General features: G+C 42.8%; 1 protein-coding gene across 1 annotated transcript in view; it reads left to right on the forward strand.

The window, feature by feature from the left end:
• Window positions 1–24,518, forward strand: part of SLC26A5 (solute carrier family 26 member 5) — a 62,826-nt gene that overhangs the window by 13,727 nt on the left and 24,581 nt on the right. Inside the window, exons 5-11 of the mRNA XM_066589904.1 lie at window positions 6,301–6,485; window positions 10,876–11,040; window positions 11,648–11,800; window positions 13,210–13,292; window positions 14,976–15,123; window positions 17,517–17,630; window positions 18,629–18,706. Coding sequence (XP_066446001.1) covers window positions 6,301–6,485; window positions 10,876–11,040; window positions 11,648–11,800; window positions 13,210–13,292; window positions 14,976–15,123; window positions 17,517–17,630; window positions 18,629–18,706 — 926 coding nt within the window. The remainder of the gene's footprint in view (window positions 1–6,300; window positions 6,486–10,875; window positions 11,041–11,647; window positions 11,801–13,209; window positions 13,293–14,975; window positions 15,124–17,516; window positions 17,631–18,628; window positions 18,707–24,518) is intronic.

Below are 24,518 nucleotides of genomic sequence, written 5' to 3' on the forward strand. Positions count from 1 at the left end.
GTACTTGGCAGTCTTGGTCGTGCTCTTCCAACCGCTGTTGGACATTTCTAGCCATGTGACCTGTCGCGATGTCTTGCTGGAAGATTCCATCTGTCCCAGAGAAGACACAGCATGTATGGGTGTGTGTGATCTGCAAGGATGGATTTACAACCAAATCGATTCAGAGTGCCTTCCACATGGATGAGCGGGCCCAGAGAATGCCACAAAAAAAAAATTCCCAGCCCGTAACGCTGCCGCCACCAGCTTGTGTTCCTCCAGTGCTGCAGGGTGTTTTGTTCTCATGTTTCTCGACTGACACGTCAACATCCATCTGTTCGATAAAGAAGAAAATGTGACGCATCGGAAAAGACCAACCTTTTCTAATCAGCTGTAGTCCATTTCCAGTACTGCTGCGCACATTGAAGCCTTTTCTTCCGACGCACCTTTGTTAGCATAGATGCAGTGACGTCTGTCTGCTCTGGAGCCTCATACACAGAAGGGTTTGCTGAGCCGCTGTTCTAGACACACGTATGATAGCCCCCTGGTTCATTTCACGGTGCGCTGCTTCGCGCCTTTTACCCATAAGCACAACTAGTGATATGTGAGCAGATTTATATACCCACCAAGCCAGCCCACAATACATCACTTCCTTCATGGGCTACACGCTGCTGACGTCAAAAGTAGGAGGTGGTCATAATAATGTGACTTGACTGTGTATATAATGTATATGTAATAAAGATAGCCTCAAATAACATGGTTAATCCTTAACCTCATTAAGATAACGGTTTCTTCTTACGGAGAGCAGCTAGAAGGTTCCACCTTCCTTATTAAGATAATGATACAACAGCTGCAGGGCAGGAAATCATTGATTATGGTATTTTTCTTGGTTGTAAAAATGTGATCTCTTGAATTTGCTAATATTTTAGTTCTTCATTATCTTAGTGGCACTTAGCAAATGAGCAACAGTTGTACATGTTCTCCACTTTTATGAAAGGGAGTTTCTCTCTAAAAATCAAACAAAACTAAAAAAAATTCAAAGTTGCTTGAACTGTCCGCTTGTGCAACAACTATTCTGTTGTGCTGTTTTACTATATATTTATCTCTCTTGGTCTCCTACACCAGTTACATATGATGGCTGAAGTCCAGTAATGGTAGCCATTGGTGGGAGCTTTTGTCATGCAGCTTTCCACAATGAATATTAAAATGAACATTGTTGTTTCAACAAACTTTACATTAATAGTGCAAGCGGAGATTTAAAAAGTAATGTATATTTTAAAAAATGTAATATATCTATTATCACAGAAAAATCCTTTTTACTTTTTCCTTTCTACTCCCATTCAATTTACTGCTAAAATCCATCTTGAAAGAGCCAACACTGATCAACTTAGTCATGAAGTCAGAGCTGCCCATAGACCTCTATAGAGAGAGGAGTGACAAGAGAGAGGAGCTGCACACACAGGGTCTCTTGTCTACAGTATGTACTGTATGCTGTGGATAAGTGACATCACAGCAGCCAGTGTAAAGCACACACCCCCTGCTGATGGGAAAGCTGGTGATAAATGCAGGATAGAAGTTATATAATGGCCCAAAATCGTGTTGTTCCTCATGTTCTGTCTGCAAATTATATTTTAATTGACTTAAAGGGGTTGTCCCGAGGCAGCAAGTGGGTCTATACACTTCTGTATGGCCATAATAATGCACTTTGTAATATACATTGTGCATTAATTATGAGCCATACAGAAGTTATAAAAAGTTTTATACTTACCTGCTCCGTTGCTAGCGTCCTCGTCTCCATGGAGCCGACTAATTTTTGGCCTCCGATGGCCAAATTAGCCGCGCTTGCGCAGTCCGGGTCTTCAGCAGTCTTCTATGGAGCCGCTCGTGCCAGAGAGCGGCTCCGTGTAGCTCCGCCCCGTCACGTGCCGATTCCAGCCAATCAGGAGGCTGGAATCGGCAGTGGACCGCACAGAAGAGCTGCGGTCCACGAAGGTAGAAGATCCCGGCGGCCATCTTCAGCAGGTGAGTATGAAGACGCCGGACCGCCGGGATTCAGGTAAGCGCTGTGCGGGTGGTTTTTTTAACCCCTGCATCGGGGTTGTCTCGCGCCGAACGGGGGGGGGGGTTAAAAAAAAAAAAAAAACCCGTTTCGGCGCGGGACATCTCCTTTAATGAAGTCGAAGATGTGAAAGTTCAGGGTGGGCCATAGGAAAGTAGCCCAGCACAACACTTTTATAAAAACTGCTAAAATTAAAGTCTTTGCCCATAGCAACCAATTGCAGTTCGGCTTTAATTTTTTATACTGCTGAAGTAAAATGAAAGCTGTGCTGCGATTAGTTACTATATACAACAAATAGTGTGGGTACCAGGCTAATTTTTCATGACCCTCCCTATACATAATGGCTTAAATAATTACTTGCAATCAATGAACATCAAAAGGGGAGTCGCACAAGACACATCAAAGGCAAGAAGTCATGTGAGGTATTGTGTGACCTACCTTTACAAAAAAGTCAAAAATACCATAAAAAGTGAGAAATACAAATGGAAAATAAGGAAAACCTAGCATGCATAGTCTAATAATGTAATATTTGCTCATAGTTTTTATTTAAACCCTAAGCCTTCCACCAAGCAGTTTAGGATGAGCTCTGTTCGCTCTAAGGGAAAAAGCTGTTACAGTTTAGGACAAACTGCTTGTTCTACTTTAAATGCTTGCAGCTCCGGTTCTATCAGGATCAGCTATTTGATGTCATTTTAAAGCTTAGATTCATGACTTTAAAATGACACAAAAAGCATGTCTGTAGCCCTCACAGATTTGGAGCTACAGCCTTTTGAAGTTTAGTCGTGAATACTGAATTTATAGCTGTTGGTTTCAGTCAATGTGTGCAGAGCAGAGGAAGGGGGAGAGAAGGCCAGCTGAAACAGAAAAGATCAGTGATTCTCCTGTGTATCTCCCTGCCCCAGATGAAGCTTGACATGAATTTGTGTTCGTGTTATCACCCCCATATCACTCAGCATATTTGCTCTCTGATTGTCTCAAAAGGGGTTTTCTTCAGAAAAGGAGTGAAATGATGATGACTTTCATCTATTCACTCCTTTACATCATTTACCCCTGTAGATGCTGCAGTCATTGCTGACTGTGGAATCTAAAAGTTTTTACATTAAAAAAATTATAAAAACTTTTCCCCTTACACAAGGCTGCATTGAATAAATAAAAACAAAAATTTTTTTTTTAAAACCCTACATTAAGTGGTACTGCCACATCCATAACACATGCTGTGAAATATTACATTTGTCCAGTACGGTAAATTCTGCAAAAAATAAATCAACAAATCCCAATATAGCATTTTTCTGATGTCTCACTGCCCTGAAACAAATAAATAATAATTAAAAGTCATATATACTTCAAAGTGGTAACCATTTTTTCTTTAAAAAATTTGATGCATGTGCTGAAAGAAAAAAAAAATCCAAAAGATTTGTGGTGCTATGCTCCATCCCTCCCATTCCCCCGTACGTTAAAGGATGTATTGGCATGGTGTACTTCTGCAAACTGGCATGATACTGCTAGTAAGCTGAATCTTCAATCTCAAAGTTTGTTTGCTTATGCCTTTAGTCGTAAAAAATCCTCATTATTAGGCCAGATTTACATGGGTGAGTGCGATATCGGGCCTAGAAACTCTGCCTAACCTCATGCTTGCCAATGTGCGTTTCTCACGGCGATGCAAAGTGCTTTTTTTTAAATTTTATTTGAAAAATATGCATTACTTCTGTGAAATTGCGATCCTTGTTCGCATGAAAGTTGACTGACTTCAATTGAAAACATGCGAGCGCCATGTGGTGGCTTTCATTGTCCCGTTGAAAACACTCGGCGTGGCCTAAATCGCGCGTGTGAATGAATCGATTCAAGAGAAAGGACTTCATATTCGTTCGCACTGCACAAAACTCATATCTCATGTGACTAAGCCCTTATTCCGTACATGCTGATCCTCTTAATCTTGAGGAACTTTCACATTCTGATGTCGACATAATTCATTGAGCAAACAAGGGTGGTGGGATTGCAGTATTAAACAAGGAAGTTCATAGGATACAGAATGAAAACATGTTGTGTACTTAAAGGAGATGTCCCGAGGCAGCAAGTGGGTCTATACACTTCTGCATGGCCATAATAATGCACTTTGTAATGTACATTGTGCATTAATTATGAGCCATACAGAAGTTATAAAAAGTTTTATACTTACCTGCTCCGTTGCTGGCGTCCTCGTCTCCATGGTGCCGACTAATTTTCGCCCTCCGATGGCCAAATTAGCCGCGCTTGCGCAGTCCGGGTCTTCTTCTTTTCTGAATGGGGCTCCGTGTAGCTCCGCCCCGTCACGTGCCGGTTCCAGCCAATCAGGAGGCTGGAATCGGCAATGGACCGCACAGAAGCCCTGCGGTCCATGAAGACAGAGGATCCCGGCGGCCATCTTCAGCAGGTGAGTATGAAGACGCCGGACCGCCGGGATTCAGGTAAGCGCTGTGCGGGTGGTTTTTTTAACCCCTGCATCGGGGTTGTCTCGCGCCGAACGGGGGGGGGGGGGGTTTAAAAAAAAAAAACCCCGTTTCGGCGCGGGACATCTCCTTTAAGCTTACGTCAAACATGAGAGTGATCCTACTGTGCTATTTAAGACAGAGTTAAATTGATTAGTGCAATAGGGCATACAACAGGGGTTTTTACCGAAAAGCACGCCAACTTCTTTTTGGTTAAATGTCCAATAACCGTGATATGACATTTGTTAACACAAATGCACAAAGAGGGCTTCCCTTCCACTATGTGTCTAATTGTAGGGGCTGTCGACGAAAAGCTAAGGGTTTTCTTCCAATATGTTACCAATTGCCAAATTAGCAAAGTATTAAGCCGGCTTGGAGAAATCAATGCGACACGGCAACAGGCTGTGTGCAAGAAGTTTCTGATTTTATTTGCGGAACCTCTAGTTTATATACCATTCCAAAGATATGAAGGCTTTATGCCAAAAAGCGTACGTGTATTCTCGACAATCTGGAATTTCCCATATATTTTTTAGAGATTACAGTATTTGAGGTGAAACTGCATATGATTGAGTTTCACCTGAAATCAAAGTACAGTAAGCAGGATGCCGGCTGCATAGTGGTCATGGTCAGAAGGTTAGTATTTTTATAGTGTGCTGAGGTCATCATGTGAGTGTGTTAGTCAAAATCATGTTAGTATTGTCCATTAACTGTGATTATGAAAAGACAAGATGGAGGGACTTCAGTTCTCATCCCTCACACTGCAAATAAAGGAGATGGAACAATACCTCTGCAGCGCCACCTATTGGAAGGCGGTATTCTTTCAAATCAATGTCAGACCGTTTTATACTAGTCTGTCTTTATAACAACAATTTGTTTTCTGGCTTTTGGTTTTCAATTCCCAATCATTGTTATAAAGGCCTGTATAAAGGGTCTGACATTGATGTGCAGGAATGCTGCCTTCCAATAGGTGGGGCTGCAGAGGTATTGTTCCATCTCCCTTAGGCCTTAGTCACACGGGCGTAAATACGCGCGTAAAAACGCACCTACAAAAGATAGAACATATTGGAGGCAATGGACATGGTCATGCGTTTTTTTTTACGCGCGTATATACGCGCGTATTTACGCCCGTGTGACTAAGGCCTTATTTGCATATTTCCCAGGCACCCTGGCAATGCATCATCCTATAAAGTACAGGGGATGGAGTATTACGCATGCGTGACATGCTGTGAATGCAGGCAGTGAAAGTCGATGGACTTTCATTCTTCCATGCACACCAGCGTGTGGACACTGCATGTTGATATGCATGTGAAAAAAAACCAAAAACCGCGGCATGCTCTAATTTACTACGTAATACTTGCATACAGCCCCTGATGAACTCCATGGATGCGTGTGACTATGCAGAGCTTATGCAACCCATTCAGGTTTGTTTAGGTTACGGCTATAACTTAACTCCATTTCTGGCATAAATTATTGTATATCTGACGGGCTGTGTCCCTAATGATAGGCTTTGCCCACTTCTTAAAACTATGTCGGGGCCCAGCCTAAATCCTCAAAAGTTGCAATTTTGGCACTTGCACCTAAACCGCAATATTTTGTAGAATTCTGGCACAAGAGGGTTAATGTGCCTCAATGTGCTTTTCGATTTCCTGTCCAGCTGAGGCTGATATAAAGGAGGCACCACAAACTGCACCATCTTCTTGTTTCTATTCAGTTTTGAACTTATTAAATGTTTTCATTGTTTTGCTTTTCTCACTTGAAAAATCAATAAGACTTGATGAAGATGAATGTGCTCCATTCCAGGTACATTTGCTGTTATCAGCCTGATGATTGGTGGAGTAGCGCTTCGAATGGCCCCAGATGAAATGTTTGACATAGTGCAAGCCAATGTCACGAACGGCACAGAGCTCTTGCAGAAGATTGGTGAAAGGGATGCAATGCGAGTGAGAGTAGCTGTGGCCATCACTTTGCTTTCTGGTCTAATTCAGGTACTTTTTCTGTGCTCCTGTATCTGAGCTGTACACCCATCAGTCACAACATTAAAACCAGCTACCTACTATTGTGCTGACCCTGCAAGGCATCACCTCCACAAGCCATCAGGTGTCCTGTGCTATCTGGTACTTAGTAACATAGTAACATAGTATGTAAGGCCGAATGAAGACATTGTCCATCTAGTCCAGCCTGTCTATCCTACTGTGTTGATCCAGAGGAAGGCAAAAAACCCCAAGGCCAGAAGCCAATTAGCCCTTTTGGGGGAAAAATTCCTTCCCGACTCCCTAATGGCAATCAGACTGTTCCCTGGATCAACCCCTAATAGTTCCTACCTGCCTATATACCAGGATTGACACTTAACCTAATATTTATATCCTGTAATATCCTTCTCCAGAAAGACATCAAGTCCCCTTTTAAACTCCTCTATGGATTTTGCCATCACCACTTCCTCCGGTAGAGAGTTCCACAGTCTAACTGCTCTTACAGTAAAGAACCCCTTTCTGTGTTGGTGATGAAACCTACTTTCCTCTAATCGTAGCGGATGTCCTCTTGTTACCGTCGTGGTCCTGGGTGTAAACAGATCGCGGGAGAGATCCATGTGTTGTCCCCTCATGTACTTATACATGGTTATTTGGTCGCCTCTTAACCTTCTTTTTTCTAGAGTAAATAGTCCCAATATTGATAACCTCTCCGGGTATTCCAGTCCCGTCATTCCATGTATTAGTTTAGTTGCCCTTCTTTGAACCCCCTCAAGCACTGTGACATCTTTCCTGAGCACCGGTGTCCAGAATTGTACGCAGTATTCCATGTGAGGTCTGACAAGTGCCTTATATAATGGAAGGATAATGTTCTCGTCCTTCGCCCCTATACCTCTTTTGATGCACCCCAAGACTTTATTTGCCTTTGCAGCAGTGGACTGGCACTGGTTACTCCAGTTTAGTCTATTATCCACTAATACCCCCAGATCCTTTTCCATATCACTTTTCCCTAGTGGTACCCCATTAAGCGAATATTTGTGACATCCGTTCCTCCTGCCCATGTGCATAGTCTTACATTTTTCAACTTGGACAATAGTGGCAGATCCTTTAGGTCCTGTAAGTTGTCAGGTGGGCCTTGATAGCTTAGACAAGTTCTTTCAGCACATCCCACAGATATTCCTCAGATCTCAATCTGAAGGAACTTTGGAGGCCAAGTCATCACCTTGAGCTCTTTGCCCTGCTTCTAAAACGATTCCTGAGCAATTTTTGCTTGTGGCAGAATGCATCATCCTGCTGAAAAGGCCACTACTAATAGGGAGTACTGTTTACATAAAGGAGTGTACATGGTGTGCAACAATATTTAGGTAGGTGCTGTAAGTCAAAGTCACGCACAAATGACAGGACTGAAGGTTCCGAGGATGAGCATAACATGCCTCCACCAGCTTGTCTTCTTCCCATAGTTCATTCTGGTGCCATCTCTTCCCCATGGAAAAAGTTATTGTTCTAAGGAAGAGAAATAAAATCATGATGATAATGATACCTGTTAATGTCTAACAACCAAAAAAATGTAATAGTGCAAGCTTTTGAAGGCTACTTGGGCCTCTATCAGGCTGGTATAACAAAATATATCTGAAGAAACACACATAATGTATAGTATATAAATGTTTGATTGGATTGCATTTAAAGAAAATAACCAAATTGCAGAATAGGAGAGCTTTGCGATCCTCTGCCACTACTGTGACAGCAGTGGCAGGGGATTCCTTCATCCCCGCAGGGAGTCCCCTCATCACAGAACACAGTGTTCAGTGATGATGAAACTCCCCGCGGGGATGAAGGAATCCCTTGCCACAGCAGTGGCAGAGGATTGCGATCTTCTCCTATTGATTTCAATGGGGCCGGAGCTACTGCCGCCAGCCCCATTGAAAACCATGGAAGAACATCACGATCCCCCTGCTACAGCTGTAACAGCTGCAGCAGGGGATTCCTCCAGTGATCCTCTGATGTGATGGGGCTACCGCCGGCCCCATTGAAGTCAATGGGAGAAGATCGCTATCTCCTGCCACGGCTGTGACAGCCACGCAGGAGATTCCTTCGGCCCTGCTGTGATGCGAGGCTGTTTCCCTGCAAAAACGCCTCGCATCCAGGGCTTTTCAGAAGGATTGCAAGAGCGATATCGAGCTGTGATTCACAGCCCGATATTGCTTTCACCAGTGTACAAGAGCCCTGGAATTAATATTCGTTCAGAGACCTGTAGTGCATTTGTGCTTCTTCAGATATTTTGGTATCCTGATGAAGAGGCCAAAGTAGACCCAAACTTAGAGGGGTATTCTGGAGACTGGGTGAAACTTCCCCTAATGTTTCCACTCACTGCCATTATTTCAAGCATCCATCTAATTGTCAAACTAAACTCCAGTACTTTTTTTTTTTTTACCTGTGCCACCCCTGCTTTCCAGCCAGCTTAAGAGTTCCACATTGTTATTTAAAGTGGCCACTGTTGAGTACAAAGAGTACATCTCCAACAATGCCCCACTGCCAGTTACTAATGAGTGCACATTCACAGCTGTACAATCTGTGTCATTACAGAATATCAAGGCACAAAGCAATATCTCTGCAGCTTTGTAAAATGAGTTCTAACCTTGTATTGTAAAATTACTTGTTCTCGCCTTATGAAGAATATGACTTTCACTTTGAATCGCTGGAATACCCCTTTAAGTTGTCAACACCATCAACATCTATTCTTTTTGTTGTTGTTGTTGGCCATTAAAATGTATCATAATATATTAACATAACAATAACGCACATTGTTCTACTGGCTAACGTGGTATCAAACCTTTTTTTTTCTTTTTTCCCAGGGACATGTGCACACCAACACATGCAATCTTCCATATGAGTTAAAAGAAACCATGATTCCTAAGACCAGGCCACCTTCTTACATTGCTTTGTAGTCCAGTTTTAATGCTTGTGCCCATTGTAGACCATTTTAGTGGTGAACAGTAGTCTGATCATGCTGCCCCATGCACAGCAAGCTGTAATGCACATTTTCTTTTATAGCCAGCCTTAACTCCTTTCTGCCGTTTGTGCTACAGTATCTTTTATATGGGATTGGATCAGGCGGGCTGACTTGTGCTTCTTATGCGCTCCAGTGAGCCTTGCACACCTATAACCTTATTACCAGTTCACCAGTTGTCCTTCCTTTGATCACCTTTTACAGGTATTGAATTCTAGAAACACCCTGCAAGAATTGCCGTTTCAAAGATGCTCTGACCCAGCCGTCTAGCTGTAGCGATTTGGCCCATGTCAAAGTCACAAACAGTCCTTTCGGCTTGCCCCTATTTAAAGTTTACTAGAACTGGCTGTTCACTTGTGGCTTAATATATCTGCCCTCTTGACATAAATCTGATTATTTCATTACATTTGCACCAGTCAGTGGTGGTAATGTTATAACTGATAGGTGTACACTACCCATTATATACTGTGTGGCATGACATGGGGAGGAGGGTATCTAATACATTAATGCAATTCATCTGATGACTGATGCTATTCATTTTTGTTTTGGAAATAAAACCTGGGTATCTAATGTAAAATTTGTGCTTGTTAACAATGCTTTAGTATTATAAAAACGTGTTAGAACTTAACGGGAATCTGTCAACTTGAACTAGCTGTAGAAACAGGGAATGACAGTACATGCAGGGGTAGCTGTCCATCACCATAGGACCGCCCATTGGACCGTTCAGCTTAGAATGAGGAAAGGGTTAAATGTATAAAATACAAGTTGTACTGAATCTTTTCCCATAATACTATGTATCAATCTGCTCAGCCCCTCCTACTCTATAACATGGTGCCTGCAGAATGGACAGCATTTTTAAGCTGACAGATTTCCCTTTTTAAAGGGGTTTCCCAGGAGTAGGATCACTGTTGATCACCTATCTGCATTGGCATTAGATCTTAAATATTTTAGTCTCCCACAACCACTTTTAACCCATTCACTTTCAATGACTCAGTTTGGCACTGCTGCAGCGGTCAGAGTCCAATTCCCTGAACCTCCAGCAGACCGCTGATTTTTGCAAAGGGTAGCTGCAGATGCCAATATTACATTGTGCCCATCTTAGATGAATGGCCATCAATGTAATGCATAGAAGAGCAGCGCTCTGGTCTGCCATGTAGAGAGGAGTCCCAGTCTGGGCCTGAATGAAATCCATATACCCGAATAGTGTATATATAGACAGGGGTTGCCTTCATGAGACACTCCCAAGTATTTAATGGTGTTTTATAAATTCTGGTAGCAAAAGGATTTTGGATTATTGCATAATAAGTTGAACTATTTAAACATGGTGTGTATCCTTAAATCACAGAAAATGTGACCGTGACTATATAGACCATGTACTGATGTGTTATGTGTTGTTACAAGCTGTGCCTAGGCATACTTAGGTTTGGCTTTGTAGCCATCTACCTGACTGAACCTTTGGTACGAGGATTCACAACAGCAGCAGCAGTTCACGTCTTCACCTCGCAGCTGAAATACCTCTTGGGAATTAAAATTAATAGATACAGCGGACCTCTAGCAGTCATATATGTAAGTTGTATTTTATCTTCTACTCCGTGATATGTTGTGCTATCGGTATATTCTGCTAACAACCACTAATAGTTGCAGCCTATGATATTGACATCTGTTGTAGTTTGGATATAAATCCCACCTGGTGAATACATTCAGCATTGGGGTTAGTACTGACTGATTACTGTACATTAGAAGTTAGAATGGTAAATACAATTACCTTTTTAACCCTTCCCAATCCACTATCTGACGTCTTAAGACATTATGATTTAAGGCTGTACAGCTTTGATCTTGGAAGACGTCCGTCGGGGTTCTCTTACTGTATATTGCCAGCCTCTCTGCTGTCGGAGCCTATCCAACATGTCACCTCATGCAGTACTGGCTTTAGCCAGCATAGAGCGCCATTGTATAACGGCAGAAAAAGAGTAAGCCCCCCTAGGAAAACCAGGATACAAAGTGGATTGGAAAGGGTTAAAATTTTGTTCCCTTTCAAATAAGGCTTAAAATTTATAGAAATATTTTTGTATCAGAATGCAACATAAAATGGAATTCCTAAGAATAGAACCTTCACCATATTTCTAGACTGGTCAGAATCTGTGGATTTTTAATGTCTCTTTGTTTGTTTCAGAGTTTAATTGCTGTATTGTCCAATATCACAGCAACCAACATTGCTACGTTGATTATTGGGGTTATCTGCATGATATTGCTGCTCGGGGCCAAGAAAATTAATGATCATTTTAAAAAGAAATTGCCAGTTCCAATTCCCATGGAGATAATTGTTGTAAGTGTTCTTTATAAAATATTCATATCACAAAGGTTCCCTGGGATAACAGAACTAGTGTTAACCTGCAGACATTCTCACAGTATGTTAAGTCCTCAGAGCAGATCTTGAGGGCAGCCACTCCAGGAGCTGTGTAATCTGTATATTCATCGTGGCATTGGCAAGGTGGGTTTTTGGACGTGGTGAATGTAAACATTAGTCTCACAGATACTCTCACTGAGCCGTGGTCAGTTTCATACTGTGACTTTGAGGAGGGATATTAAAGTAAGTATCAAAGATATTTTGAAAATGGAAAGTATTGTAGCAAGTACTTCTCAAGCACAGCAAACAAACCCAAGGTGGGCATCTTGTCCGTACTAGAAGCACAGGATGACTGTTCTCATGCCACTCCTGCAGTAAGGCCATCTGGGGAGAACACACTGTTCCACTTAGCAACGACTCGAGGGAAGAAGTTTATTTAGTTTCATAAATGTTCATAATTGTTGTTACTTTTTCACTAATAAAATATTGAAGTTTAATTTTGTTAGTCTGTTAGACTAATATGTAGTGACAGTGTAGCTCAAAAATCTGTTTAGTGATCTAGGGTTAAATGCATATTCCCATCCTAACCATTGAGGCTATATATACTATACTAGATACAGTTGTGTTTTATATGCTGAAGTGAATATTACTGACAGTGTGAGACACATTCACCAATGCATGTAGATGGCCAAATAATTGACAGACTGATTTTTGCAAACTGACAAACACTTAATGTGTTTGATTTTATTGTCCGTGTGAAACCACCCTTAGAAGATGGCGTGAAAATTGAGGGACCCCACATGAACTGCCAATATGACAGTCCGTTCCGCCGATTTGCTGTAAATTGTACACACATTTCTTAAATTCTGCTGCAAGCATAAAGACAAAAAATGCTCTTGGCAGCTTCATTTAAAGGGGATTCGTCATCATTCCTGCCATGCTTTTAGTACATTATTTGTATTTCCCTATAACAATTCTAGAGCATCCTTTACTTTGAACTCTCTATTGTGCCATTTGTCTGCTATTCCTACTAGAAATGTATGATTACATTAAAACTGTGTTACTGGTTGGGGAGGGGGTGATTCCCAACATGGTCTGTCACTATGCAGCCATTGTGAGAGAACCTGTCTGTGTAAGGACACACCCCTGTGACAGGTAATGCCTAGTTGTCAACTTATCCATAAACGTCTAGGAGGAACAGAGGAATGTCATAAAGCATTGCTGTGAGAAAAGATGTTGCAGAATTCTTAAATGGGGAGTGCAAGTACTAAGTTATGCAGACAAGTCGGGAGAGCTGACCGTCCTGTTTAAGTTGAGTTATATTGCTACAATGAATTGTGCTTTAAATTGGTAATATGTTTTTAATTATCTCACCCTATTATTTTAAGGTAATAATCTCAACTGGCGTATCAGCTGCACTTAATCTAGAAAAGTCATATGAAGTAGATGTGGTTGGCAATATCCCAACCGGGTAAGATATTTTAGACTGAACATATATTTATCATTGCCCAGTATGAAAGTTGGATAGCTGTCCTTTTTATTTATTTTTCTTCAAAATATTTTGTCAACATACAAAAATTTAAATGAAATACTATAAGATTGGTGAAAGCCACACAGGGCCAATATTTTGTTTACATATGTGAGTTCAGTCTCGCAGGACCGATATTCATGCGGTAATCCTACAAAGAACAGTTCCTTTATGCTTGTAGCTTTTAAACCAGAGCTGAACCTTTAATCTTTCGCAGAAAAGCTGGGTAGTGTAGGTTAGAGGATGGTGGGTGGGGGTGGGGGAAGTGAAGGTAAGGGGGCAGTGGGTAGAAAAATAAGGTAGTGGGAGTGGGAAAGAATATCTCTAAGAGATCCTACCTCAATACTTGGTGCCTCTACTTTCTCTATCGCCCACTGTAGGGAGTCTTAACCTGCCCCGAGACCCCTTCAAGTTCTCCCTGAGGTACCATGCTGTATATTGGAAAGGTGTCACAATGTTTGCTATATCCATATCCGTAAAACGTGAGATCAAGGAAGGTTTCCATTTCCCAAATAATTTTTTTTGCTCCTCCTCCTTTGTGTATGCTTGGATTGTATCTTTTGACCAGTGTGATAGAAGTGCCCCTTTTGCTAAATACTGCACTGTGTGTATAAATGGTGATATGTTTGTATTTTGGGGAACCGGAGCCTCTGCGGGACTATAGACTAATATCCAGACTCCAGATATTCCATTAGAGTTCTACCTTCCAATGTGTTTTGATATACTGTAGAATACAGTCCCAGTATTCTTGAGAGCAATCACAAAACCATAGCAAGTGTGCAAGACCTGTTGCTGGGGTCTTACACTTTGGGCAATGCATGATATGTTCTGGGAAGGCACTGGTGGCCGGTAGGTTAAAACCATAGACTGCATTATCTTTAAAAAAAGGTTCCCTCCAAGTCTCCCCCACTATACATTTGTTAACCTTTAACCAACCTTTTAACATTTTTTGCCTTATGTCCTGCTCTTGCGTTATTTTTTTTTCCAACACTTAAAGATCTTGTGAGCTTCTATTTTCAAAAATAGCCCCCCTTTTTTCCTGTATACGAGACAGCGAAGGTCTCAACCATATATCTAGCTGTCTTTTTTTTGGAAGCCATAGTAATTTTCAGGAGCCTCAGTCATTGCAAGATAGAGGCAGATGTTTTAGATCTGTTTGTGGCACTTAAAACAGACTGTGTCTACACTCTTTCATGGTGTGCGGTCCCTTCAGTGGTGTCTGAATGATGCCAGCACCGTAATGACACAGAATAGCTCCTACTACTGTGCTCATCAGATAGATTTATAGATAAGTATTCCTGCACAAAGCAGTGATTATAAAGTGGTTGTTACTACTGCAATCATCACACAAATGTGGCAGGCCTAGTGTCTCTATAACATAACACTCTTATCTCCTCCAGGACCCTGCACTGCTCTTTACAAGAACTTGTATTTGTGCAAGTAATCAGCAGCCCCTCAAATATTCTCTCCCCTTCTACCTATACTAGCATCTGTCTATCACCAAACTGCATAGGTCATTTTACTCCCTACACGGTCCACTACCATCAAGATTAAATAATACATATAATAATGTACTCCTCTTTTTGAGGAAATGCGTCAACATTAAAGAGAAGTTTTATTTTGTAGGTTTCGTCCCCCAGATCTCCCAGATGTTGGCCTCTTCTCTGCCGTCTTTGTGGATGCAGTGGCTATAGCAGTGGTTGGATTTTCCATGACTATTTCAATGGCCAAAATATTTGCACTTAAACATGGATATGCAGTTAGTGGAAATCAGGTGGGTATACAATATAACTAGTAATGTCAGGAGTGCAGCTAGAGAGCTATGAGATAGATAATATCCACTGTTAAACGGTTGTTTAAAACGTTTTAGAAATGTGGACCCTTTCTATTTTCTTTCCATTTTACTGGGAGACGTTTAGATGCCCTTGTCCTTATTACAACCTCCCCTCTAAAGCACTGAAGCCCTGTTCATACATGAAAACTTCATGAGACCATGGACTTTAGTATTTAATTGAATGCTGTGGAAAGCCACACGATAGATCATACAGCACAGATCTTGTAATCCACATCAAGGAGGGGGAAGAATTGCCATGTTAATTCTTGGCACAGTTTCTGTATCTGACAGTCACATGTGGATTTGTCCCATTGACTGGGGCTAAACCTGCAAGCGGATCCACAAGCAAATCTGTAGCTGAACACTGTTTTGGAGGGCTACTGCGAATTCACTTTGGGAAACAAAATCGCAATTTTAAGTAAGTTGTCAGATGCAGGTCTACTTCAGAATGAGGAGAAAGATTAACTTGGAGTGACCTGCATTTTTTAAGCCTACCTAATCTTATTTGACAATTAAGCTATTAGTAAAACATGACAATCAGCTGTTATCATAGTGGGGAAAAAAATTTTTTTTCTTTTATTCCTGCATCCTCAACAAAGGACATGGATTATTACATGGTGGCTGTTCCAATAAAAGGCTGTCCATATAATATGTGTATAGGCTGGTTTTTGGTAGTTGAGGATGTCCCTGATACTTATATGCTCTCTCTTTTGGCTCATAGATTGAGTTCAAAGTAGACAACTTTTTCACCTACAATTTTACACCAATTTGCCTTAAATGGGTTGTCCGACCAAAAAATATTGTATCCAGCCCATAACTATAAATATTTTTTTACACTTACCGTATATACCGGCGTATAAGACGACTTTTGAACCCCGAAAAATCTGCTCTGAAGTCGGGGGTCGTCTTATACGCCGGTAATACAAAAAAAAAGAAAGTGTCAAACAAAAAAAAACATTACTCACCTTCCCCGGCGTTCTGCGGCGCTGCTGCAGGCTGTCGCTCCCTCCTGGTCCCCGGCAGAGCATTGCTTTCTGGACGCAGGGCTTGAAATCCCCGCCTCCAAAAAGCTGTGATTAGCTAACACACGCCGTCAGCCAATCACAGCCATTCAATGACATCATTGAATGGCTGTGATTGGCTGAAGGCACGTGTGTTTTCTGGAGGCGGGGATTTCAAGCTCCTAAAAGCTGTTTATTTACATCAGGCCATTTAAACATGCATTTTTTTCACACTTGTGAATAAAAATGCAGCATGTCCTATTTTGGTGTATTATGCGCTTTATAGGCTATGGGGGTTAAAAAAACAGCTTTATGCGTATTTAACTATGTACTGTATATTAGGGCGCATTCAGACGACCATATAGCGGCCGGGTATTCACACCGGCCGATATATGGCGTCTCTCTCTGCAGGGGGAGGAGGCTAGAAGAGCCCGGAGCAGTGCTCTGACCTCCCACCCCCTCTCCGCCCCTCTGCACTATTTGCAATGAGAGGAGGCGGGGTGGGGCTAAGTTTCGGGAATTAGCCCCGCCCCCGTCCCACTTCTCCTCATTGAAAATAGTGCAGGGGGTGGAGAGGAGGCAGAGAGGGGGCGGGAGCTCAGAGCACTGCTCCCGGCTCTTCCAGCCTCCTCCCCCTGCAGAGAGAAGCGCCATATATCGGCCGGCGTGAATACCTGGCCGATATACGGTCATCTGAATGCGCCCTTATGCACGTAAAAAAATGTGTAATATGCAGCCCCCCATCTCTCGTGTGAGTGAGCCCTAAAATAACACAAGTGTGTTTGTTTTTATTCATTTCGCTTGACTTGGAGTTTTTTTTAGTTTTAATGCATTATGTGGTACATTACATGGTACCATTAAAAGTACACCTCACCCTGCAAAAAAAACAAAACAGCCCTCCTACGACTACGTAAATGGACACACAAAAAAAACTATTGCTTTTGGGAAAACGGGAACAAAAAACTGAAAATTTTTGGTTTTGAAAGGTTTTTAATTTTTAGAAATGGATGGACACGGAGCCTTCCTATTTAGCCAATATTCTATCTTGTATACTTATACTCACACCTATTCTGTGGTTGTTGAGGGTCATGAAATAGTTTCCTAAAACCTGGGCGAGTCTTGCTTACTGCGTCGCGTTAAATGCAGAAGCACTAATCTTTTTAAGGCCGCACCTCTGGATTTGTAGCATTGTGGACGCTGGTCTTTTTTCGTACTCTCTGTAAATGTTCTGTGTCTAGTCCTGCAGAACATGATGGTGCTATATCATTCAGCAATAATACTTTCTTCTGCTAAGTGTATTAAATCTGACACTCAACTCCTTGCAATTTTCAGGAACTCATTGCTCTAGGATTGTGCAATTCTGTTGGCTCTTTTTTCCAAACATTTGCTGTGACTTGCTCAATGTCCCGTAGTCTGGTCCAGGAGAGCACAGGGGGTAATACACAGGTATGTAGTGTTTGTGTTGGGCAAATACGTGTTCTTTTTGTTTGTTTTTTTTCTTATTCATTACTAAGTAAAATGGCTTAAAAGTCTTACAGCCCGTTTCCTGAGACAAGGAACACACTTCTCACGCTGCTTCCCTATTCTGTGATGACACATGGATGTCACCAAGTCCATTGATGATGCATCTGTATACAGAGTGTATGCTAATGACATTCTGCAAATAATTCCTTGCCCCTTTTTTGTCCAAACCCTTACCTATATACTATTACTGTTTACACTAAAGGTCCCTGCGAATGGGGCACTAAAGGAAAGGGATACCGTTCAAAAAACAAATGAGGAGTTGTGTTCTACCAGTTATTTTTAGGGTCCTATTTGTTTTGGAACCAACTACTAAATTGTTTTTGGTATAGCTGGAACGTCACCTCCCTTCTGCCGAAAAGGAAAGCAAATTATTTTAGTATATTTGGCAATAAAACAGAAATATTTGCTTCTTGAAAGGCAGCATTTTGAGAGGTCAGATGTCCTGGACAGAAATCATGAGCTAGTCTGTTATTTTAAAGGGGTTTTCCGAGTAAGATATATATATATATATATATATATATAAAATAGCCTCCCTGCTGCCGCATTGCTTATCCACATGCCCACTGCAGTCAATAGGAGGCCTGACGGGGATGTCTTCAGTTATGTTCCGTAAACCTGCCAAGGGCTTCTACATTAATAGGACATGTGACATGTTTATGGGACGTCATTGGGCCAGAAGAACTGGTGACATCATCTGTCAAATGTCATGGTGCTCCGGAGCACCATGGTGAGTATGTTGTTTTATATAGTTTTGGGCGCAGGAGGCCCAAAACTATATAAAAAAAATTTACTCTGACAACCGCTTTAATTATTGGTCAGATTACCGTGCTATGTAAAATCTATAAAAAGTGTGAACGTGCACAGACTAGATGAGGTAAAAGTGTGACGTGTTTTCATTAACAATTGGCCTATACAATTAGATTGCAGGTCTGTTGTCCTCTTTTATGGTGCTGTTGGTCATATTGGTCATTGGATACCTCTTTCAACCATTGCCCCAGGTATGTAGTATTGTCTATTTGTTTTATTGTTTATTGATGGAAGACTTAAACATACATTTTGATTCTATTGTAAATGAACCATGAAGGAGAACACTTTCTCCTGAAACATCATTCATGAACCTATATGATCACAATTAAAGACATTTACAATACTTTACATTTTGTTTCGTAAGTTCTACTTGTTATGTGAATATACCTTCATTTTCTTTTTTTTTAACTTATGTTAGCAACTACCTTTTGGGTATAATAGGAGGGGTAGGGGGGTATTATTCTTGGGAAGGTGGGTCTTTTTGTCCCTCTGTATAAGTTTTGTAATATTGTCTTTTGTAAGCACCCACACACTAACTACTGTAGATAACAATTTAGGGTATTCAGCCTTGCTTTGTAAAGGTACCTATACATGGGACGATTATCATTCAAATAATCATTAAAAACAGTGAATTCGGGCTATAGTCGTCCTGTGCACATACGGCCAATGACGGGGCACTGAGCAATAATGTGCTCCCTAGTCGTTGGTAGATCAAAAGTCAACTGGTGAAAAGTCATAAGGCCCATTTACACTGGACCACTATCGCTAAAACTTTGCTCGTCGGCGATCGTTTTAGCGATAATCGGTGCATGTAAATGAGCGCGGGACACCCGCATTTCGGGCACCTTTCGCTGTTCATTAAAATCAAGCTCACTTGATTTTAGAGATCACTTTTATCAGTCGTTCACCACAGCTGATAGCATTGTTTTCCCCATGGAGAACAAAGGATCTGTCCACAGATAATAGCCTTGGGCTATTAGCTGCGTTCAAGGAAGGATTGATTAACCTACATAATTGGTATATAAGTAGCTGAGAAGCTACTTGAATACCAATTATTGAGTGATCTTTGAGCGATTATCTGCTTGTGTAAATGGGCCTATAATTGTTCTCATTTGCACAACTTGCGAAAGAATTTTCATGGAGATATCCCCTCTCCTCCCCCATGAACGTTAAGTCAGCTAATTATTGAACGATCATTGCTCTGTGTAAGGGGATGGGGGTAACTTGAATATCTTTCATGTTTGGTAAACATGGTCACTATACCTTTGTAATCACAGTAGAAATGTTTTGCGTACATGGAAGTGTAATGTATCCATTTATTTAAGATCACAATGTCACTGTATGGTCTGTTATGCAAGAATTGGACTTCCTTTGGCCTTGTTGCTGACTATTACATTGAAGACTGCTTACAAAAGGCAACAAACTCCATTTTCTTTCTTTCAACTTTTTTTTTTCCTAAGCTTTATTATATACTGTACAGTGGATATAAAAGGTATACACGCTCCTGTTAAAATGCCAGGTTTTTGTCATGTTAAAAAATCTGACAAAGATGAATCATTTCAGATTTATTTCCAGCTTAATGTGATCCGTTATAATATCTGTACAATCTGTACAAATCATTATCTGTACAATTCCATTGAAGAACAAACTGAAATCATTTAGGGTGGAAAAATAAAAACAACACTACAAGAATGTGGTTGCATAAGTGTTTGCACCCGCTTATATTTGGGCATGTGGTTGTGTTCAGAGGTAGCCAATCACCTCTTTCTGAGTATATAGTAGTCAGTACTTTGCTGCCATTGTGGAAAGTGATTCTGATTTACCCCATATAAAGTTCAGCTATTCTAGTAAAAAATTGAAGGGAAATGCTTAGTTGCATTTTTCAGCAAAAGCCATGGTCCGCAAAGAGCTTTACAATAAGATCCATTTGATGTATCAGTCAGGAGAAGGGGCCCAAAAAATTCCCAAGGCATTACATATATTATGGAGCACAGTGAAGACTGTCATCAAGAAGTGGCTTAAATTGTACAGATAGTGGGTCACATTGAAGGTGGTAATAAATCTGAAATTATTCATCCTGGTTGGATCTTTTTTAGTTCAATAGGTTTTTATTAAGACATAGAGGCAAGCAGAGATTCCAACACAGGGTACATATCCATCATTGGTATCCATTTTTTGTGTTGCACCCGCTATCTACTCCACTACCTCACCACCGTGGAGTCTGTGAATTGACCGCCTCAGTCCAACATTTCTTTTAACAGATAGAGTTCTTTCCCTCCTCGCGGTAGGGGTCCAGGAGGTGGTAGTAGGAAAGGATGAAAGAGAGAGAGAGAAAAGTTAACCAAGGAAGGTGCTCCGAGGAGCTCAAGGGAGGATTAGGGGTTGGGTGTGGGTGAATCGGGAGAGAGAATCTGTCAACACTCTACACCTGACTGTATTCTCGACGTGTCTAACATTGTAGCGCCTCAGTGCGAGGGGTTTCAGTATGGGCGAGTCTGCCGTCCTCCGCTCTGGGGGGGGGGGGGGCCGCCTCCTCTCTACTTACTTGCAGGGCGATATCAAGGAGCCCCCAGCCTGTGTCAGGCTTGTCTACCGAGTGATCCACTCTCCCAAACCGGGTGATGATCTGAAGTCCAGCCAGGGTCGCCATGTTGCATAGAACCTCTCCACAGTGACGTCCTCCTCTGCCCTCATCTCCTCGAATCTGGCCAAGGTGTTCAGCGCCTCCACCCAATGGGTCCTATTGGGCCCCGAGGCAGCTCGCCAGAATTTTGGGATAATTTGCCTTATTGCCAGGATAAAAAATCTCAGTAGGCCTTTTCTCACATGGGCTATAGACCCTTGAAACATGGACAGCAGGGCCATCTCGGGCGAGAGCACTACACCCGTCCTGCACAGGCTGTTGTATAGGGCCTCCACGTCCTTCCATAATGCCGCTATCGGGGGGCATTCCCACCAAATATGAACCATATTATCCCTCCAGCACTGGGTGGAGGACTGGGGAAACCTTTTATTCAATTTTTCCGGGGTTGTATACCACTGAGACAGAACCTTATAATTGAGTTCGTGTAACCTGGAGTGAACTGTGACCTTGTGGGTTAGAATGAAGGATTTCCGCCAGAGATCAGTGGGTAAGCTTTTCCCCAGCTCTCCCTCCCATATACCCGTGCACCTCAGGGGTTCTTCCCCCATCTCGCGATCCAGCATTAACCTGTATAGTACTGAAATTGAATGTCTGTGGGAATCGGGAGACATGCATAACTCCTCAAAGGGAGTGAGAACCTTGGTTAGGCCTGTGCCAGGGAGTCCAATGAGCCCCTCAGTTGCAGATATACCATCCAAGCTCCCGGTGGTACCCGAGTCCCCGCGAAAAACTCCGCCAGAGGTTTGATCCCCGATTGGCCTGTCACATCCCTCAAACGTGGAACCCGTGTCTCAGGAGTTAGCAGCAGGGTTCTGCTCCGCTCGAAGGCTTTGAATTGAGGGTTAGCCAGGATTGGGGTAAGGGGGCCCGGGATTGAGACAAGCTCGTCCTGTCTGGCGAAGCCCGACCATGCCTCCGCCAGTATCCTCAACAGTGGGGACACTCTGGGAGAGTCTCTGGTCAGGCCTCCCGGGATCAGAACATACCCTGAGTCAAGCTTGGCTCCGAGTCGAGCTCCATCTCGACCCAGAGTTTGGACTCGCTGTGCTTGAGAAGCTCGAGGAGACATTTAGCTATATTAGCTTTGTAGTACAAAGAGAAGTCCGGAAGGCTTAGGCCTCCCCTATCCTTATTTCTAACCAACGTACTATGTTTTAATCGAGGCCTGCGCCCTCGCCAGACGAATTTGGTGTTTAGGGAACGTATGTGCTTTAGGTATTGTCTATGAAGCCATATGGGGAAAGCCTGACACAGATAAAGAAACCTTGGGAGCGACACCATCTTGACCGCATTGATTCTGGCACTCCAGGACAAAAATAGGGGTTCCAATTGTTAAGGTCTTTGTCTAAGTTCTCTAGGAATGGTTTATAGTTTAGATTAAATGTGTGGGAGGCGTCGGCAGGGAGCTGGATGCCCAGGTATTTTAAGGCCGACACTTGGGCAGGTTAGGTAGATCATGAGGTCGTCAGCGATCAGGGATAATTTATGCTCCGTGTGTCCTATCTTTACACCCCTGACGGAATCCTTTCTTCTGATGGCGTTGGCTAGCGACTACATTGTTGAAATATAGAGGGTGGGCCACAGCGGGCACCCCTGTCTAGTTCTGTTGTGTATGGGAAAGGTATCTGATAACATTCCATTGACCCTCACCCTAGCCGTGGGGTTCTTATATAGGGCATTTATCCTCTCCCTCATACGGGGTCCCAGACCTATGCTCTGCAAGGTGGCCTCCAGGAAACTCCATCTTACTCTGTCGAAGGCCTTTTCGGCATCGACGGCCATAAGACATAGTGGGGTCCCCGCGCCGCGCGCCCTCGAGATCAAGGACATAGCTTTGATTACATTGTCCCTGCCCTCCCTTCCCGGGACGAACCCCACCTGATCCCTATGTATTAGCTTTGGGATAAAGGGTTGTAGGCGGGACGCAATTACTTTAGCGAATATCTTAATGGTGGTGTTTATGAGTGATATAGGCCTATAATTGCTACAAACTGTGGGGTCCTTTCCCGGTTTGGGCAGAACCACTATGTGACCCTGTAAAGCCTGGGCTGGGAAATTGCACCCCCTATTTACCGCGTTAAAAGCCCCCAGCATCCACGGGGAAATTTCGTCTTTAAAGGCTTTATAGAATTTGGAGGAGAACCCATCCGGGCCCGGGCTCTTGCCCGCTTTAAGGTCTTTTATTAGGCCTGCTAGTTCAGGGGTCGAAAAGTCCTCCTCCAGGTCCCCCAGTGCAGCCGAGTCCGCAAGTTTTGGGGCGTAGCTATCTAGGTAATCTCGTGTATCTTCTCCCCCGTCCCCATTTGTCCTCTCGGTCTCTTGCTTAAGGTTATATAGATCGTTATAGTAGGTACGAAACACCTCCAGAATCTCAGAGGTTGCATATGCCACTCCTTTCGGAGTCTGTATTTTGGAAATGTGGTTCATGGGAGCTCTCGGGTGTAGCGTCCTAGACAGCCACCTCCCGCACTTGTCCCTGTATTCGAAAACGCTTCTGCGCAGTCTATCTCTGGCCCCTAGAGATCTCTGATCTAGTATTTGCAAGATTTGGTGGCGGATCACTGAGATCTCTGCCTTTGTTGCGTCCGAAGGGTGACCTTTGTTGAGGGATTCCTTTATGGCCATCTCTCCCATAAGTTTCTGCAACTTAGCTGATCTAGCTTTCTTGAGGCGGGCTCCATGCAAGATGAGTAGCCCCCTCAGTACGCACTTGAGAGCTTCCCACTTAACCGGGGGGGTCTGAGGTGTCGTTTCTACTGGTCTCCTCGAAGTCTGCTGTGGTTTTCTTAATTTCATAGATGCAAAGCGAGTCGTTTAGGAGGTTCTCATTAAGTCTCCATTTGTTCGAGCGCGGTCGCCTGCCCATATCTGCTAATTCCCCATATACTGGGGCGTGGTCTGACCAGAGAAATGGTCCAATTGAACACGCCGGTTTATGGTCTAGGAGGCTATGTGAGATTAGGATGTGATCTATCTGACTATAACTGTTATGGGCCCCTGAGTGAAAACTGTAATCCCTGACACCCGGGTGCAGAATCCTCCACAAGTCTACCAAATGCATTTTGTCCAGTTCCCGTTTTAGTGTCGTCCGTGCTGTGTGCGAGATGGGGGACTTACCCGCCGATGTGTCCGTCTCAGGGTCCATCACCAGGTTAAGGTCCCCTCCTAATATCACTTTGGATCCGGCGGTGAAGGCGTCCAGTTTCCTCAAGGTGGTTATCCCGAAAGAAGCTTGACCCTGATTGAGGAAATAGACATTAGCAAATGATAGCATTACCCCCATTACGTCCAATTTAACAAAAACATATCGACCTATCGGATCCGTCTCGTGCTCTAAGACAGTGTGTTGCAGGGATTTG

This window comes from Eleutherodactylus coqui, chromosome 2 (genome assembly GCF_035609145.1).
Source record: "Eleutherodactylus coqui strain aEleCoq1 chromosome 2, aEleCoq1.hap1, whole genome shotgun sequence".
Taxonomy (NCBI): Eukaryota; Metazoa; Chordata; class Amphibia; order Anura; family Eleutherodactylidae; genus Eleutherodactylus; species Eleutherodactylus coqui.